A 17,269-nucleotide genomic window follows, 5' to 3' on the forward strand; every position below is an offset into this window, starting at 1 on the left:
ACGAAAAAAGTACAAGTTTACATGATTACAAGATACACGATGGTTCTACGCCATCGTGTGCAAAAACTCTCTCTCTCTCTCGCTACAAGAAGTAAAGCACCAAAAAGTTACAAAAAATCATGGCAAAGATGCAGCGGAAATTGCCATATGCCGGGGAAGTAAGTCCTCCCGGGGGAGCAAGTCGGAGAGCCGAATAAGATCTATCTGCCAGAGTAAGAGACCTTTAAGCCTGGCTATATGCCCCTGAACATTAGAGGCGGAATCAAAAATAAAAGCATTCCGAATGGTCCAGTTATGTCAACAGCCCCAACATCTAAGAAAGTGAAACAAGATCTTCATATGTGACTGTGTCGATGTGGGGTATTTGGCTTGCCCAAAAACCCAATCAAAGGGGCGTAGCGAGAGACCGGCCACTGCACGCCAAACTACCGACAAGAAAGACCAGATTTTCTTCGCGAGAGGGCAAGAAATAAATTGATGACGAGCCAATTCCACACTGGTGGTGCAAAAGAAACAATTGCCGTTGGAGATGCAACGCTTGGAAAGGGCTGAAGCCAGCAGAAGACCACCAATCATTACCCTCCAAAGAAATACCTTATATTTGAAAGGTGTCTTGTTCAACCAGGCCTCCATCATTGTTACCCTCCACCATGACCGGGATTTACGCAATCCCCATAAAGTATTAGCTTTAGAAACCAGCCATTGATGATCTTTAATGAGAAGATGATACACCTGGTTAGCTGAAGCCTTTTCCAAATTCAGCCGGCGGCAAGGTCCCAATCTTGCTAGAGACGATCCAAAGCAAGGGAAGGAAAGGGTTGTCTGTTCTGAAGCATCATCAAAAGCTGTCCCCATAAATCCCTATATCCACGAGGGATCTTGAAAAGTCTCGTGGTTGTACGAAACGATATCAACACATTGCGACTGGCAAGGGTGGCATCTGCGACCGAAGTCAAGCCCAAACCTGCCATGCGGTTAAATTTGGGTCTAAGCTCATGTTTGCCTTCCCAAGAAAGTAACCGCGAGACTGCCAACAATTCCAACTGGAAGGAGTTAGTAACTAGGCGGTCCTCCGCTGGATGCCACTGAGCCTTCTGGAGGACCAGTCTCCAGGAACATACCAAATGGGCAAGCAGAGATGATGAAGGACTAGAAAACCGAGAGTCTGCATTGAGAACATGCCACCAAGAACCCCAAATTTGAGTATTACCATGCAGAAGCCCGTGATCCTCAAGAAAATAACAGGCTATAACAACCCATGCGTGATGATCCAAGCACATGGCACAAAAAAGAGACCAACGGAGTGCCAGCATATGAGTTTTGGCATCTAAGATAGCCATAGCCCCACCACCCATGCGTTTCGGGATACATGCATGCGACCAAGAAATCCATGAAATGCCTCCATGCAAGGAATCCTTCTTCCATAACATGAAACGAATATACTGAGTAAGAGCATTCAATGTAGTAGTAGTCCAAGCCAGCAATGGCAAGAAATATATGAGCATTGGCAACATAATTGTCTGAGCCACTTTGAGGCGAACATGGAAGGGCCAAGCTTGTGACTTCCAATACATAAATTTCGCCGCCAGTTTCTGAGAAATCCACTCTAGTAGCTGCTTTGGCGGAACATCAACATCCAAAGGGTACCCAAGATGCCTAACAATGGAACCACGGGGAACCACCATTCCCTGCTAGTCCAATGGCTCCAAATCCGACTCCGTGCAGCTGAGAATACGTGATTTCAAACCATTGATGCAAAGACCAGAGGCCTGACCAAAGAGGGCCCAAACATCTAATGCTTTACGAAGATTATCCTTGTCCGCACGTAGAATCATAAAGCCATTATCAGCCAAGGATTGACTAATGAAGTGCTGTCCAGACGGAAGAGACAATCCAGCCAACTGCGAAGAGGCTGCCACATGAGATAACATCGAAAGAACTGGATGAATCGAAAGGGTAAAAAAGAGAGGACTCAAAGGGCAACCCTGTCTCACAAAACGGGCAAGGACAAAAGACTCGGTGACACCTCCATTAAGCATGACTCGCGAAGAAGCTGCAACACTATGGTGTAGATCAGACGAGACATCCGAGCACCAAAGCCCATAGTAGACATAAGTTCTGCAATGAAAGACTAGTCTAGATAATCAAAAGCCTTTTCTAGGTCCAATTGAATCAGTTCCACCTCTTGATTAGAATGCCTTGCATAGTCAATAGCCAGCTGCGCATTTAATACATTGTGCAGAATGTTGCGGCCCTTAATGAAACCATATTGGAGAGGATGCACTAGGGCAGTAAGATGCTTATGGAGCCGATTCGCCATTACTTTGAAAAAGATTTTATACTTAGAACCCATCAAAGAAATTGGTCGCCAATGTGTCAACATAGACAGCGAAGGAACTTTTGGAAGTAGTTTAATAAGTCCTTCTTTCCATGAGGAAGGCATGAACCCCGTTTCCCACACCTGCTGAAACATAGCCGTCAATGGTTTTGCCAAATGGGTAGCAAAGACCTCAAAGAACTCATTGGTGAGACCATCCCAGCCAGGACTTTTATCCTTGGGCAAGTGTAACAAAACATCCATAACCTCCACCTCACAAATATCTTTCTCCAAAGTGGCTTGCATGTCCTGTGGAACCTGATTGCGGACCAGATCATAGAAAACTGAGCGGGCATGAGTAATATGGTCTGAAGGTGGAGAAGTGGAACCAATAAGGTCGAGGAAATAATCCCTACACATATTCACAATGATCTGCGGATCAATGACCATTTGACCTTCTGCATCCTGAAGTCTAGTCATATTCTCGCAAGAAGGAGGGGCATGGAGAGCTCGAAAGAACTTATGAGTCTGACAAGCACTGTCTTGCAAATTCTCCGTCATATTTTGCAATTTGGCCTGTTGGTAAGATTTCAACTGAAACTCTTTAATAAGGGCAACCAAACGCATTTCCAGTGACAGCAGAAATACATCATCCGGAGTGTTCACCAGCAAAGAACGAACCAAAGCCAATAAGTCCTCCGCTGCCTGTCGACGCCGCCGACAAAGAGAGGCATGATGGATCCCATACTGCCGAGCAACCCGTTGCACATTAGAGAACAATCGTTCAAACGAATCATTGCCCTCAGAAGAGAAGTCCAATAAGAATCTATCAATCAATTGCTGCATCTAGCCTTGAAAGATTGAATGCTTCAAATAAGACGAGTTGAATCGCAAAGATGAGTTGAAATTGCTTAAAAGGTGCAATGGGTTGTACAAGCATCTCAAGCTATAGAGGGAAATGCTCGGACAAGGCATATTGCTGCAACACTTTCATTTCGAGCATCTCATGAAGAAAATCATCCGTCTGTATGATGTACATGCGGTCCAACCGCGGCCATGGCATCCTTTAACAGGGGCCAATAGACAGCCGGACAATTTTCCACTTCAACCCACACCGGGCATTCACGTTGAAGCAGACGCTGAAAATCTGCCATTGGGCACCATGGCACAACATGGACCAAACGACGATCAAAAAACAATGGCAGTTTAAACAAGAGATCAGCACGATGCTTCTCAGATTTCAACAGCACCTCATAAAAGTCTCTAGGCCCAACAAAAATCTCTTCAACACACTCCCATTGTAGCAGACTGTGCAACCACTAGCGAATACGGGAAAGCACTGGGATCCTACCAGTGAAGAAGAGTATAACACCACGTTCATAAAACACTGAAAATGAGCGCAAGACAATTTTCGGGTCCATAGTGGCTTCCAGAACATCTTCAGTTCCAGCGTCAGGAATCTCTCTTTTTTTCGTAAAAGGTAATTATATTAATTACGAAAAAAATACACGATTACTCGATTACAAGATACATGACGACAATCTAAGTCATCATGTGAAGAGATTCTAAGTGCTACAAGTTACAACGTCATGGCAAAGATGCAGAGGAAATTGCCCTATGCCAGGGACGTAAGTCCTCCCTAGAGAGCAAATCAGAATGCCGGAGAAGATCCAACTGCACTGCCAATACAAGAGGCCCTTAAGCCTGGCAATATGCCACTGAATATTATAGGCGTCAGGAATCTCTCTCTCTCTCTCTCTCAATCCACGTGTAAAAAAAGGAGAGATTTCCCTGTCCTACTTACAAAAACATGGCACTCCTGATCTGTGAAAATTTGGAGGAGACTAGTGGAGATGTCTCCACTTTCTCTAGAGTTCTAGCAAAGACTCTAGGACAGTTTCACATGTTCTTTGAGCAAAAGCGTGAGAATTGACACTTCTTCAAAGCATCTCTTTACCCTGTTTTTGTACCTGTAATACCGTAATGCCCTCTGGGCATTCTTTACTTCGAGTGTGATAGGGCTTTTTAACAATTTGAAGGACCTTTTCTCGAGAGAAAACTAGAGCCCCTTGGCTATAAAATTCAGACTTTAAAACCTTTACAAAAAAAAACCATTTTCATTAAAAACCAGCTACTAAATGAGAACGAATACCTGATACCAAGTAGTATCAACAGGTGGCTGTCTTCTTAATTGATGCACATCGAAGTCTAGTACACCTTGATCTTGAAGGCGAACCTACCAAAAAAAAAAAAAAAAAGCAATTATCTTTTTCTTTGTCTTAAGAGAACAGATCACAAACTTCCTGAAGTTTACCCTGCAATATACCCGTAAAAATGCCCGAACTCGTTGCAAATTGCCAGTAGAACCCCCTAATGCTGCCTGCAATCGCAGAAGATATTCACAAATCTGGTTGCTCTTGCAAGCATTTAACAATATGGGAACTTGAATCCAGAATTCTGAGGAACAATCCATCACCTGTGCTGGGTGACTTTGTATAGTATCAAGGATATATTTCTCATGACCTGCTTCAAGATGTCGCCTGGCGCCAATTATCAACTGCATCTTCTTGCTCATAGTTCTAGGTCGGTCAATGTCCTCACAAAGAAGACTCTAAATGGTACATCAATGTTAGAGAAGCTCTGTGCAAAGAAATGAGAGCCCTATGCTTGGAAACTTTCAAACATATATAATATTTTATACATCATTACCTCTAATAGGTTCCAGATTTTAACCATACTAACTGACCGTCCACTATGTGCATCTTCATACACACTCGCACAAGCCTCTCTGAAAGCAGCTGCAACCTATTGAGATTGACAGGAAACTCATTCAAGCAACTCTCTACTTCTATGCATTCAAAAATACTCACAGAAACAGTGACTTAGATAAAAACTGAAACAACGCAAACCCATCAACAAATGAATTTTCCAGAATAACATGTGTTTTATTGTGTGTTTTTCAACCTCATAAAAGAAACCCAAAAACAGCATATTTTCTTGAAGCACACACCAAATTTGTGAGAATCTTTGACAGCTAACATCAATACAAAGGGAAACACTGAAAAGCAGTCATGGTACTCTCTACTTCCTTGAGGTCTATGATACTCATCTCCAGTAAATTTATGGAGTGAATGCACTTTCATGCAAAGCAGCCTGCAAAGAAAGCTAAAGGGATGTACCTATATGCAAAGAAGCCATTTATCCCTTCAGGATTTTGAGCAATGAATAAGTAAATACTTTGTAACATAAGGAGGCAGTTTCTAAGCTTCCAAGGAGGAGAATCTCAAGAAAGCAAGGCACTCCAACATGGGTTTGCATTGTACTGCTTTTGACCTTGCCTTCATCATAAATACTAGTGTCCCATCCCACACATTCTCTCTTCCTTTTTGGCTTTGGTCATAGACCTAGGGTTGCCCTCTATATACTAGGCCGCAAAGAGGTTTCCACTTGCTGCTGTCGAGGGGTTCAACTCAGTGCATCTAGTCCACTCCCACCCAATGGGAATCTAACCAAAGGGTACAATACATGCCCTTCCTATTTTGTAAGCAATTACAAAAAGGCAGTGAAGGAAATTAAAACGGAAGCCTTGCAGCAGGCCTTCAAAGGCAAGCAATGCTACAGACCATCACAACATTGTTCAAAGACTACACTATCCCATTTCACATAACCACATACATAAGTGGAAGAAGACAATCTCGGCATTATTCAAATAAAATGTGAATGGGAGATCCCATAGGCCTTCACATTGGAAGATTGTTAGAGAGGCAAATTGTGGAGGTTTTCTCAATTTCTTTGTTCGCTCTGGCCGTAGAGCCTAGCTGCCATCTACATACTGGCTGCAATGAGGTGCCCCTTCCTACTGTCCAAGGTCAACTCAGTGAGGTAATTCCTTGCAAGTTTCCAACTAATAGCAACTTAATTAAGGCATACACTAGATAGATTTCATAAGTGCCTTAGAAGAAGCAGCAAAGGAAGACTCGAGCAGCCCTCGCAGCAGCCCCTCTAAGGCAAGCAATTGCAGAGACCACTAAGGACATCACAGAACTGTTATACAGCAACTTAACTAAGACATACACTAGATAGATTTGCTATTTCATAAGTGACTTAGAAGAAGCAGCAAAGGAAGACTCAAGCTGCCCTCGCAGCAGCCCCTCTAAGGCAAGCAATCGCAGAGACCACTAAGGACATCACAGCACTGTTATACACTCCACTATCTTATTATGCATCCAAATTAAGCTCCTTTGATGCATTCCTCGCAGAATGTGATTGGAAACTTCCAAGTAATGAGGCATTCACATTAGCATGTTGAGTGACCAATATCAAGGCTTCAGTCGACGTTTATTGTCATGCATTAATGCCTAAATTTGCTCTTTAAAAACATCCCAAAAAGCTTTCTCGTTAAAAAGGCTTTATTTGTGCAAAATAGAACAAACCTCCAAAAATGCCCTATAAAAGGGCATGTTGTGGGCATCCAACTCTTAGAGATCTGGACACTTCCAGGATGGGCACAATCGTGTTCAAGGCAGATTAGGGCAATTTATGTAGCATCACATTGTACAGGAGAATTTCCGGCAGCAGTTTTGCAATCACCCACAGTTGGGCAGGTTTCCAGGGACCCAAATCAGGTCGGGCAGGCTGGGCAGGATGGGAGTGTCATGTGGCATCCAACATTTTTTCACTGCATTAACTTTTGATTTTGTGTAGTTGGCCATTATTGTGCAACAGTAGGCCAGTTTTTACTGGCCAACCTGGTCACTTTGTCTTTATTTTCTGCCTATTTAGGCAAGCCTGCCCTCCTGTTGCATTCATCTTTGTGTGCGTAGATTGAGAGAGAGGTCCAGTTGGTTATACTCACAGTCCTTGTATATTTCTGCCTTCAATATTCAGCATTTATTCGCTGCCGTCTTCAACATTCTCTCTGTTTTTTTTGTGTGAAGATAATTGAATTAACTAGCAATATTTACATCAGACCATCACCTCAGCTAAGAAAAACAAAACAGACAAAGCAAGCCGAAAGGCCTCTAAGACCATAACACACAAATATCACACAGAAAGGACAGCCAGAGTGGAGCAAACAATATCCAACTAAAGAGCAGCAAAGTCAAGAAGAACCAGGTCAGCTGAAACCATAGACGAGATCTGCCATAACACTAAACCACGAACACGGGCCACTTGACCATGAATGCCAGAGGCAGAATCAAAAATGAAAGCGTTCCGAGTATGAAAAATATGCCACAAAGCTGTCCACTGAAGGAAATGGAAAAGGATGGAATAATCTAATTGCAAGGAGGGCATAGGAGGCATCCTTCCCATAATCCACAAACGAGCTGATATCCACTGCTGAGTCGCTAAGGACCACACACGCGAAACAAAACTCCAAATCTATTGAGCAACAGGGCAAGAGACGAAGAGATGAAGCAATGTCTCATTGCATGTACTGCAACATACACAATGACCACGGGAGATCTTGCGAGCACGCAACACATCCCCAGTTGAATGATGGTCATCTTACCAAGGGAATCCAAGTAGTCACCCCAGAGAGGACAAGGCATCGGACAAAGGGTGCACATCGGCTGCCCAGTGACCTACCAAGCCCTACAAAGGCGGATAGAACTACATGGAACTTTTTTTTAAAATAAGTGAGGTAAAATTTATGGGATGCGGCCGATTGAGTAATAGTGACCCAAAAGATGGGAGTAGGGATGCTACACCCAACACATCACAAAACAATACAACCTAACCCATCCACTCAAGGTGTTGATGACAAGGAAAAATAGTTGATAAGGTATCCATGTGATGAAGAAGGATGGTGGTCTGGTGACATCTGCCGCCGCTAGAAAGAGCTTAGGATCAGCTCAAGTGGTGCTCTGCACAATAAGATGCAAAGTATGCTACATGCTGAAGAATGCTCATGCAACAGGTGCCACTTGGACATTGTCTCTCATGGGGAAATTATTCACTTACCCAAACGCCCTAGTACAAAGATCATGAAATCATACAATGCAAAGGATAATATACAACGAGGAGGAGAAGCCGATTTCGAAGACAAAGTACTAAAGCTTGTAGAATACCAAGAAGGTTAGCAACCCCCTCTAAACCTAGATGAAGACGCCGAAGAAGAAAAAGAAGCTTAAACTCAATCTTCATATGGTGCCAAGAACCATAAGGAATGAAAGAAAATAAAGTGGATGAAGCACTCCGCTAAAACAGAAAGGTAGAAGTCACCGCCATGATAGCATCGAGAGAGATACTGCACAATCTGCCTCAAGAGGGGAAACCACCATGCTAGAAGAAGAGCAAGCACTCCTAGTATGCATCCCCACGTCTCTAGCCCAGGTAGGACCAAAGAAATTTGCAAGTTAGCCCTATATGGAAAAACAAATCCCTGCAAAAGAGATGAGAATCTGCAAACAGAGAGGTTAGTGGGGAGATGCTCCAAAGCAAAACATAACAAAAAGAAAATCTAACTCAAAATAAATGCAATGAATGTGATGCCTGTAAGTAAATGTAGTGAAAGACAAAAGGAGAGAAAAGCTAAGGACAATGAATCCTATGGACCCGGCTCTAAGAGTACAAAATATGAATGCCAGACTGACCTAGGGTATCCGAAAAGACCTAGAGACATACTAGTCTAAGAAGGTGGCTACCATCGCGTACGTCCAATGGCAAAAATCTAGGGAGAAAGGTGAGATAGATGCATGAAGTGCAACGGGATCAGAACCTGCTGACCAATCAGCCAGTCCCTTAGGGGTAGTGAAAGAGATGGGCTGCTGAGACTGTACTCGAGCTACGTATCCAGTAACAACAACGGGTGCCAAAGTGGCAGATGAAGCAGAGGCAGAAGGTGTAGCCCCACTGGACTGTGTAATCGCAACGGTCTGCAGAGGCTTTTTAGGTGGAAGACCTTGGGGCCTTGGAGCGACACTTCTCGTCCACTTGACCTGCTCTCTCGCAGTATGTGCAAAACCGGTTTCTCTTAGAGAGTTGCTGCAGATAGGTCTACATTCTTTGGTTCCATCTTAGGAAGAGGAGTCACCCTTTGATGGGCTTGCCTTCACATCTTGCAAGTTCTTGCCACTGGTGGTTTTCCCTCCTAAAGAATATGCAACCAACCCCCTCTGCTCTAAATAAAACTTGGATGAGGATTTCTTGTGGACTTGATCATGCAGCCTTGCGTAATGCAATAAGTGGCACTCAAATTCGTAGAAGATTGGCAATGAGGTTGGGAGATGATGTGTTGAATATAATGAAAGTATTTTTCGGGTAACTTATTCAACAAGAATGTAACATGATCGTCATCTCACTTTGGACAGCTCGTACTGGCGAACTCCGCAAGTAACCACCTATATTCAGTCAGCTTGACTTTCAAAACCTCCTCCCCTTCCTTCATAAAGAACTCTTGCAGCACAAAGTCGAGATTGATGCGCCGAGTATGATCACCAGTGACATAGCAGTTGAGAAGGTTACTCCAATGTTGTAAGGCGAGCGGAAAGTGCTGTAATTGAGAGTGAAACTCAAGAAGCAATCCCTAGATCAGCTCAACATTGGCTGTGGCATTGCGGGCTCTCCATTAACAAATGTAGTCAAGGTGAGCTAGTCGAGGGTCCGACATAGACTCTAGAACAAGGCCGAGGTCCCAAAGCCTTGAGACTCAAGCACTTGTTGCATGAAATTAGACTAAGTGGTGAAATTTGACCTGTTAAAACGTGTCTTAACTGTGAAGGCATTCTTGGCCGTTGCAATTGGAGTGCTAGTGCTCAAAGATGGATCCATAGGTAGGGATGGGCTGACTAGGCATAGGCGTAGTAGCCAACTGAGGAACCCAAGGAAGTGGGATGAAAACACGGCGAGCAGAAGATGGAAATCCCTGCGTAGGTGTAACCCAGGGAGAGTGTGAAGACGCACCATCAACTGAGGATGGAAACCCCTACATATGAGTGGTCATGCGACATGTGAAGCTGGGGATAGCGAGGAGCATGGCCATCACAGTCGACCCGGAGTTATAAGTGAGCTTATTTGCTGGAAGATGAGAGGCAATGTGTTAAAGGGTGGCATTCCCCCTAACGAAGTACCATGGTGCAAAGAGGTAGAGAATGGGGTGGAGAAGGAAAAGGTGCTAGGAGCGGAGATGGAAGATCCAACCCCTAAGGTGTGTGATGCAGATGTGGAGTGGAATCCAAGGTTTTGGAAAGATGATGAGAGGTGATCAAGGTGTGATATAGAAAAGGGTGGGATGGGAGGAAAGTGAGAAGTGTGTGTGACATGCTCAAATGAAACATAAGTCGTATATGTACCTAAATTCTGTCTACTTCGTGAGCCCCCTCTATTGAAGTTCAGATACGCAAAGCCATCTGGATCCTATACCTCAAAAGAAGAAACAGACGAGGGCTTTCATTCATGCAACACAAAAGAATTGTACAAACCTGACATTGGATCTGGCTGAGATGATAAAGATGGATCGCTAGACGTTCCGAATGCCGTATATCCTCCATGATCGAAGAGGTGGCCACCCTCACCAACTGGTCCAAATGTGGTAGCAAAACTCGTAGGAGGGGTATAAACATCACCGTACTTGTTGTGATAGTACTCCTCAAAGTCCTCCTCTGTCCTGTTAGTGAAATCTGGTGAATGTGAAGTTTTGTCCTTCTTGCCAAGTCCATAATGCCGTCTCAAGGCCTCCAATGATGGAGAAGCCTAATAAGACATTATAGGAATTGGAGAAGAGGATGTCTAGGACATTGTGATTCAGTTACGAGTCGTATTGTGTGCCTCACACAAAGACTTCCACTGAGGACACATAGAGTGTACAACCGCGACAAAAACACAAAGAGACAAACACAGACACAAAGCGCAAAACTCAAACCCTAAATGCAAAACTCAAAAACTCAAACCCTAAACGCAAAACTCAAAACTCAAACACAGAAGTTCAAACACAAACAAAAGAAGAAAGAGAGAGAACACAACTCTAAAGTGAATGAATGTTGTAAATAAATGTGAGAGTGTACAGCATACTCAAGCGCAGAGCAATTTGGGAGTGTGACGTCCACTGAAGACGGATCGCAAGTCTGTGACTATCAATCGGAGAGGAAATTGCAAAACATTGAAACCAGAGGCTGCCAGAGATAGAGGTAACAACTGCAGAGTGGGAAGATGACAACAGGCGACTCCAGAAGGATGCAAACATAGGCTGTAAGATGTCACCTAATGTTGAAGATGCTAGCGATGGCAACTGGAGGCCAAACGCAGCCTGGCAGATGGCCCCTGAGGTGACAGCTGGAAGAAGTTTCCAAGGCAGAAATCTGCAATGGAGAGTGTGAAACCTACACAAACAGAATAAGGGCTGAATGGGGGCAGCCTGTCTATTAATAGATGTGGAAGGGCGCCCCAAAAATTAGGGTTTCAACTAAACTCTCTCGACCCACTCCTTGTTTTAGGGTTTTACTCTAAAATAGCATTTTTTTAGTGTGTTTTGGGGCTATTTAAGAGGCTAATCAGCAAGTAATGCATGTTTTAGCTCAATAGTATCATTTCATGTGTCAATGCTTCTGTCAATGCCTATATAGAAGTCTCCATGAACTAGTATAAATAAGGCTCTTAGGCTACAAGCACTTCGATCTTGCCAATGCCTATTGTGAATCTCCTTCAAGGTAAGCCCTCTTCTAGTTATTATCTCATCCTCCAATCATATCCCACATATAAAAAGCTTGTCTTGTATATGTTCTTGTATATCAACACTGCAAACAACAAATAGTATCTACTATTCTAGCTCCATTTCTAGCACCTTTCTTAGACAAGACACTATTATAGCTCCGTGTCAAGCACCTCTCTAAAGGAACTCATAGAGGGTTATCCCTACACATGTAGTATGCACACCATTTACATCTCCCACCGCCCCCCCCCCCAAAAAAATAATAATAATAATAATAATAATCACAAATCCAATGGCCCTACAACCACAAAATTATAGAACCAGACCCATCTTAGCCAAGATATATCGATAAATACCACCCCTAGCCCACATATTTATAAAATCCTTCACAAAGGTATTATCCATGCCAATAAGTCAACTGAACGGACTTATGGTTCCTAGTAGCTATAGGACCATCATGGTTGGACACATGCTAGCCAAGCCTTATACACTCACACTACAACATGAGTTCAACAAAATGGATAAAGACACACAAGCATCAAGCACGTGCAGAAGATGGCTTCAAGAGAAAGTATCCTACTCTTGATCACATCTTCATACTCTGAGCTATCATCAAGAAGGATAGAGCACATGGGATGCACATCTATTGTTGCTTGGTCGACTTCCTAGGAGCATTTGATATTATGCCACAAGTAAAGTCAATGTGAAGACTACAAGTCCCAAGGTCCTTGATGTGGTTCATTCGGATATGGTGGCAAATGCATGAGTCAATCACAAGGTAGATCCAAGCTCCAAGAAGAATGTCATAAGCCATTCATCAATATCATTGGGGTAAAGCAAGGTCACCCTCTAACCCACTCTCTTCAGGAGACGCTAGGAGGACAATGAGCTCAGCTTGTGGAATATTGATATCTTCACTACTTTAAACTAGCCATATTGTGCTCATTCTAGATACTACACAAGAGTTACACTCACACCTAACTGCATTGCACGTCTTTTCCCCAGTCAGAGATTTTATACTGAATCTTCAAAAAACCTAGGTTTAACAACTCCATCCGACACATCCAACGACCACTAAGTCAGTTTATGTTGGGTGTAAACTCCCATTAATCCCATGCGTATAAACTTACGGGTGTGAACACACCCTTTACTTGTATCCTAACATATAAATACATTTTCATTCTTTGTGTACCGTGCAACACTCGTACACTCACATTCGATTCCCTCACTCTCAACTCAGCTCTCAACTCGATCCTTGCTCATTTCTGTCATGCACACCATAGCACTCACGCACAACAAACTAGTATCAGAGCACAAGTTACAGCATTCCCACTTCCCAAGAGTGTGCCAAGTCGTGGGACTGGCAACAGACGACCAAGAAGCAGTCAAGAAAACAACCGATACAGATCATGTGCTGCAGACAAGGCAGGTGGTGTGTGTGTGTGTGTGTACGTGCGCGTGCGCGCGCTACACACTAGGCAGATAGTGTGCATGTGCTACAAACGGGGCAAGTCGCGTGTAGCACGACAAAACCAACATGCAACCAGGCTTGATCACTGACCATCGTGCAACGGGCTGACAGGCTAGGTTGACTTGACAGGTCGACCAAGATATGCGGCAAACAGGCAAGTCAACGATTTAAAAAGTTTTTTTCCTCTGCAATTCTTCTCTCTTTTCTCTATCGGGTGTTCGTGTGCACAAGCACACTACACCATTTTGGTTGAAATTTTTGGGGTTTTTCCTAGATTCGAGAACCGTGATCCAGAATAGGACAATCTGACCAAGAAATTGTAGAAATTATGCACATTGGCTCCGAAAATGTTGGGGCATTTCTCATATTAGTGAAATTTTGCTTATCTGAGCTAAATTTGTTGACATAAGTGCACATTTTGACCTGAGAATTTTGGGGCTTTTGCAAGATTTTGGAAAATCTTACTTATTTTGCCCGGTTTTGCAAGATTGGTCGGTAAAATTTTGGGGCTTTGGCTGAAATCTGAGAATTTTGGCAAAATTGATGTCTGAAATGTACACTAGGAACATTGTTGAAGCAATCTTGGTGCTGTGCACAGTGAGATTTATTTCTACTTGTGAGTTTTTTTAAGAAATTGCAGAGAATCTTGGTGTTTTTGTGTACCCAGAGCTGACTTGGTCACATATGTCTGCAGTACACATGTTGGGCAGCTCCCATTGAGTTGATGTATTCTTGAATAGTCATATTGCAGCAATCTTAGTGATCACTTGCAGATCTTGGATTGTTGCAAATGTATTCTTGGTGATATTGCTGAAGTTGGAGTTACCTAGCAAAGATGTATACTTGGATTATATGCTGAAATCTCAGTTATACCGCTGAAATCATCCGTTCTACTGTTGTACATGTACTTGGACTGAACCTTGCTCTTATTGACTGAAAATTTGGGCTGATATTAGCCGAATATTCAGCTCATTGTTCGTTGTCATAAATTGCAATATTGATCCTTGGGTGCATTGCTGAAAATTGGCTGCAAATGCTTCTAGTAGCAACAACACCGAACCCCTTCTTGAAATCAAGAGGTTTGATGGCACTGGTTTCGACTTGTGGAAGGAAACGGTGCAAGGCATTTTGTTTCTCAAGGATTGCAATTATGCTCCTTTGGAAGTAAAGCCTACGGCTATGAAAAATGAGCATTGGGATAGACTCGACAAAAAGGCCATTGCATATAATAAAATGGCTATATCTAATGATGTACTTACAAACATTAAGCGTCTTGATACAACCTATGCCACATGGAAAAAGTTTATGGACGCTTATGAAAATACAACTCCAGTAAATCAAGTGCATCTCATGCGCAAGCTTGCACACATGGAGTTGGATGAGTCAAAGCCAACATCGGAGCATTTGAGTGCTTTCACAAGGATTTTGAGCCAGTTGCAAAACTTTAGCAGTTCAATGATAAATTGAAGACTATTTTCTTGTTGATGGATTTGCCTCATGGCTAGGAGTCTCTAGTTGCTTCATTGAGCAACAACCTTGCTTTAACGTTCGATGGTGTTAGAAGTTCTATTCTCAATGAGCAAATTAGAAGAAAGTCTAGTGGAGAAAAGTCTACTATCAGTTGGGCAGCTTGACGCAAGAGGGTATTTTACTACCTTTGGTAGTGGATCTTTTAAATTCAAGTCTTAAGCTCTCAATTATAAGCATGCATTCCAACATGGCTGTTCAATCCTACTTTATGCCGTAAATTAGGGTTTACAACAGAGATTGATTGAAATCTCCTCCTCTAATGGCTCAATTTGTTGAAAATTTTTTAGATAACTTTAGAGATGGCTGACGTACAGAGAGAAACTTCAAACTTTCATCGTGAGAAACGCTCAAAAAGTACTATTACCTTGCTTAAAAACCCATCAAAGTTGCCACCTACAACTTAGGACCACCAAAAAGAATGATGTCCCCTCCTATATGCTATCATCTATACCAGAAGGACCTTCAGCTGCTATTGCCTACCACTGAAAGGTTCTAAACTACTGTCACATGCTATAGGATTGATCCCTAGCAGTGGCAAAATCACATCAATAACCTCTCCTTGCTCTCTAACAACTTCCTCTCCTCTCACAATTGTTGGAATAGACTTCCACCAGCCTCTAAAAACGTTTTTCAAACTTGCATTAGCAAATTTTTCCAAGTAGCAACCTTCTAATCCAATTTTCCAGCATTATCCAACATATTACATTAATTTTCAGAATACTAATTCTGAAAACTAATTTAATAATTTTTCTAATATTCATAAAATTAATTCCATCAACCAATAATTAAATTGGCCAGGCCAATTTATCTTCCAAGTATCCCTAACAAGTATTGACCCTCAGACTCTTAATTAATTAATTAATTAATTAATGTCTAGTCTCTAATTTCACCACTGACATTAGTGGTTGGCCAATAAATTCGTCGAGGCCCAAATCCAACACTCGGTACCACCTTCTACCAATCACGCATAACTTATTACAACTTTTGCCTTCGAACCAATTAATATCTACAGGTCTTGCATCCTACATTGTGAAATTATTAGCTTGCACCTCACATGTGCAAGTCACATTAGTACATTTGATTAACTTTTGATCACATGCTAAGCCAAGCAATAAAATTTCACGTCCTTCTGATAGTACACTATGTCAACAGCCGCTACAAAGGCAACGCAAATGTAAGGAGCATCATTCTTTGATACATTTGTTACCTCACTACTCTTATAGAGCTACTATCTAGGGATGAACCTCTACCACCATACAAGGAGATGTGCAACACAAAAACCAATGCCAAATAGAGAGGAGCCTTATGATGGGTGGCAACAACAAGAGAGGCCCTTACAAATAATTATCTCCTAAATGATAAGGAGTGCATCATCAACTCCATATGAGATAGTAAGAGCTAACATCGAAGCACCATCTATACCAAATGAGGCCCTTTTCCAAACAATGACTTTTATGCATAGACCAATCTGGAATCCCTATTCTTGGAACTTAGTAGAGAATAGCTTAACATGGCCATCTAGATGGATAGTTGCCTATCAAGCTGCTAGGGACGAAGATGGCTATCTACCGAGCATCTTTCCCAACTATCTATTGATGATTTCACGATTCAACAAAGATACATGAACATACACCTCTCTCATCAAGTAGTGTGTGCCACTGGCTAGCTTTGTGCTTCTTCGCACTAAAGAGAAAAATCCCCCCCCCCCAACCTCTGAGAATCAGATTAGTCACCTTTGCCAAAAAGAGCTAGAGACTCAACCCAACCTCTGAGAATCAGATTAGTCACCTTTGCCAAAAAGAGCTAGAGACTCAACCCAAGCTGTCCCTCATCATCATCTATCATCTAGTGCTTTTTCACCACATTTCTCTCCTAGTCTACCATCCCTACCAGTTGCCACCTATTGACTACCAGCCACAAGAGGTTGCGTTTGCTGCTAGGCGGCCCATCTATTGTTTGCATTTACTGCCCTAGAGGAGATGCCATCCACAGCCCACCATCACACAAACCGAATTTGCAGTCTTGAGCTACCGCCTTACCAGATCAAATGTTGCCTTGCACCAATCATCATCAAAATCTGCATTTTGTTATTAGGACCCTCTACCATGTTGCCATGTCATCATCCATATTAGTGTTTGCAATTTTTTGCTCCGTCTTTGGCCATCTGCCACCACTGATTTAGCTCCAGTATATTGCATTTCCTACTACCAAACACCTTGGGACTCACGAGGCTGTCTTGCTGCATTTTCCAATCCGTTAAGAGTATGACACACTCTCCAGCTCATTATCTTTGCTGAAATCC

The 17,269-nt window shown here is 42.7% G+C and overlaps 1 protein-coding gene across 1 annotated transcript in view; it reads right to left on the reverse strand.

Moving 5' to 3' along the window:
• Positions 1-17,269, reverse strand: part of LOC148013555 (nuclear pore complex protein NUP93A-like) — a 163,999-nt gene that overhangs the window by 53,194 nt on the left and 93,536 nt on the right. The window contains exons 7-10 of the mRNA XM_087668082.1: positions 5,027-5,122; positions 4,794-4,928; positions 4,644-4,697; positions 4,470-4,553 (exon numbers count right to left, since the gene is read on the reverse strand). Coding sequence (XP_087524208.1) covers positions 4,470-4,553; positions 4,644-4,697; positions 4,794-4,928; positions 5,027-5,122 — 369 coding nt within the window. The remainder of the gene's footprint in view (positions 1-4,469; positions 4,554-4,643; positions 4,698-4,793; positions 4,929-5,026; positions 5,123-17,269) is intronic.

The sequence above is a fragment of the Lygodium microphyllum genome, chromosome 26 (genome assembly GCF_053477565.2).
Source record: "Lygodium microphyllum isolate KBCC chromosome 26, Lygodium_microphyllum_v1.1.10, whole genome shotgun sequence".
Lineage (NCBI taxonomy): Eukaryota > Viridiplantae > Streptophyta > Polypodiopsida > Schizaeales > Lygodiaceae > Lygodium > Lygodium microphyllum.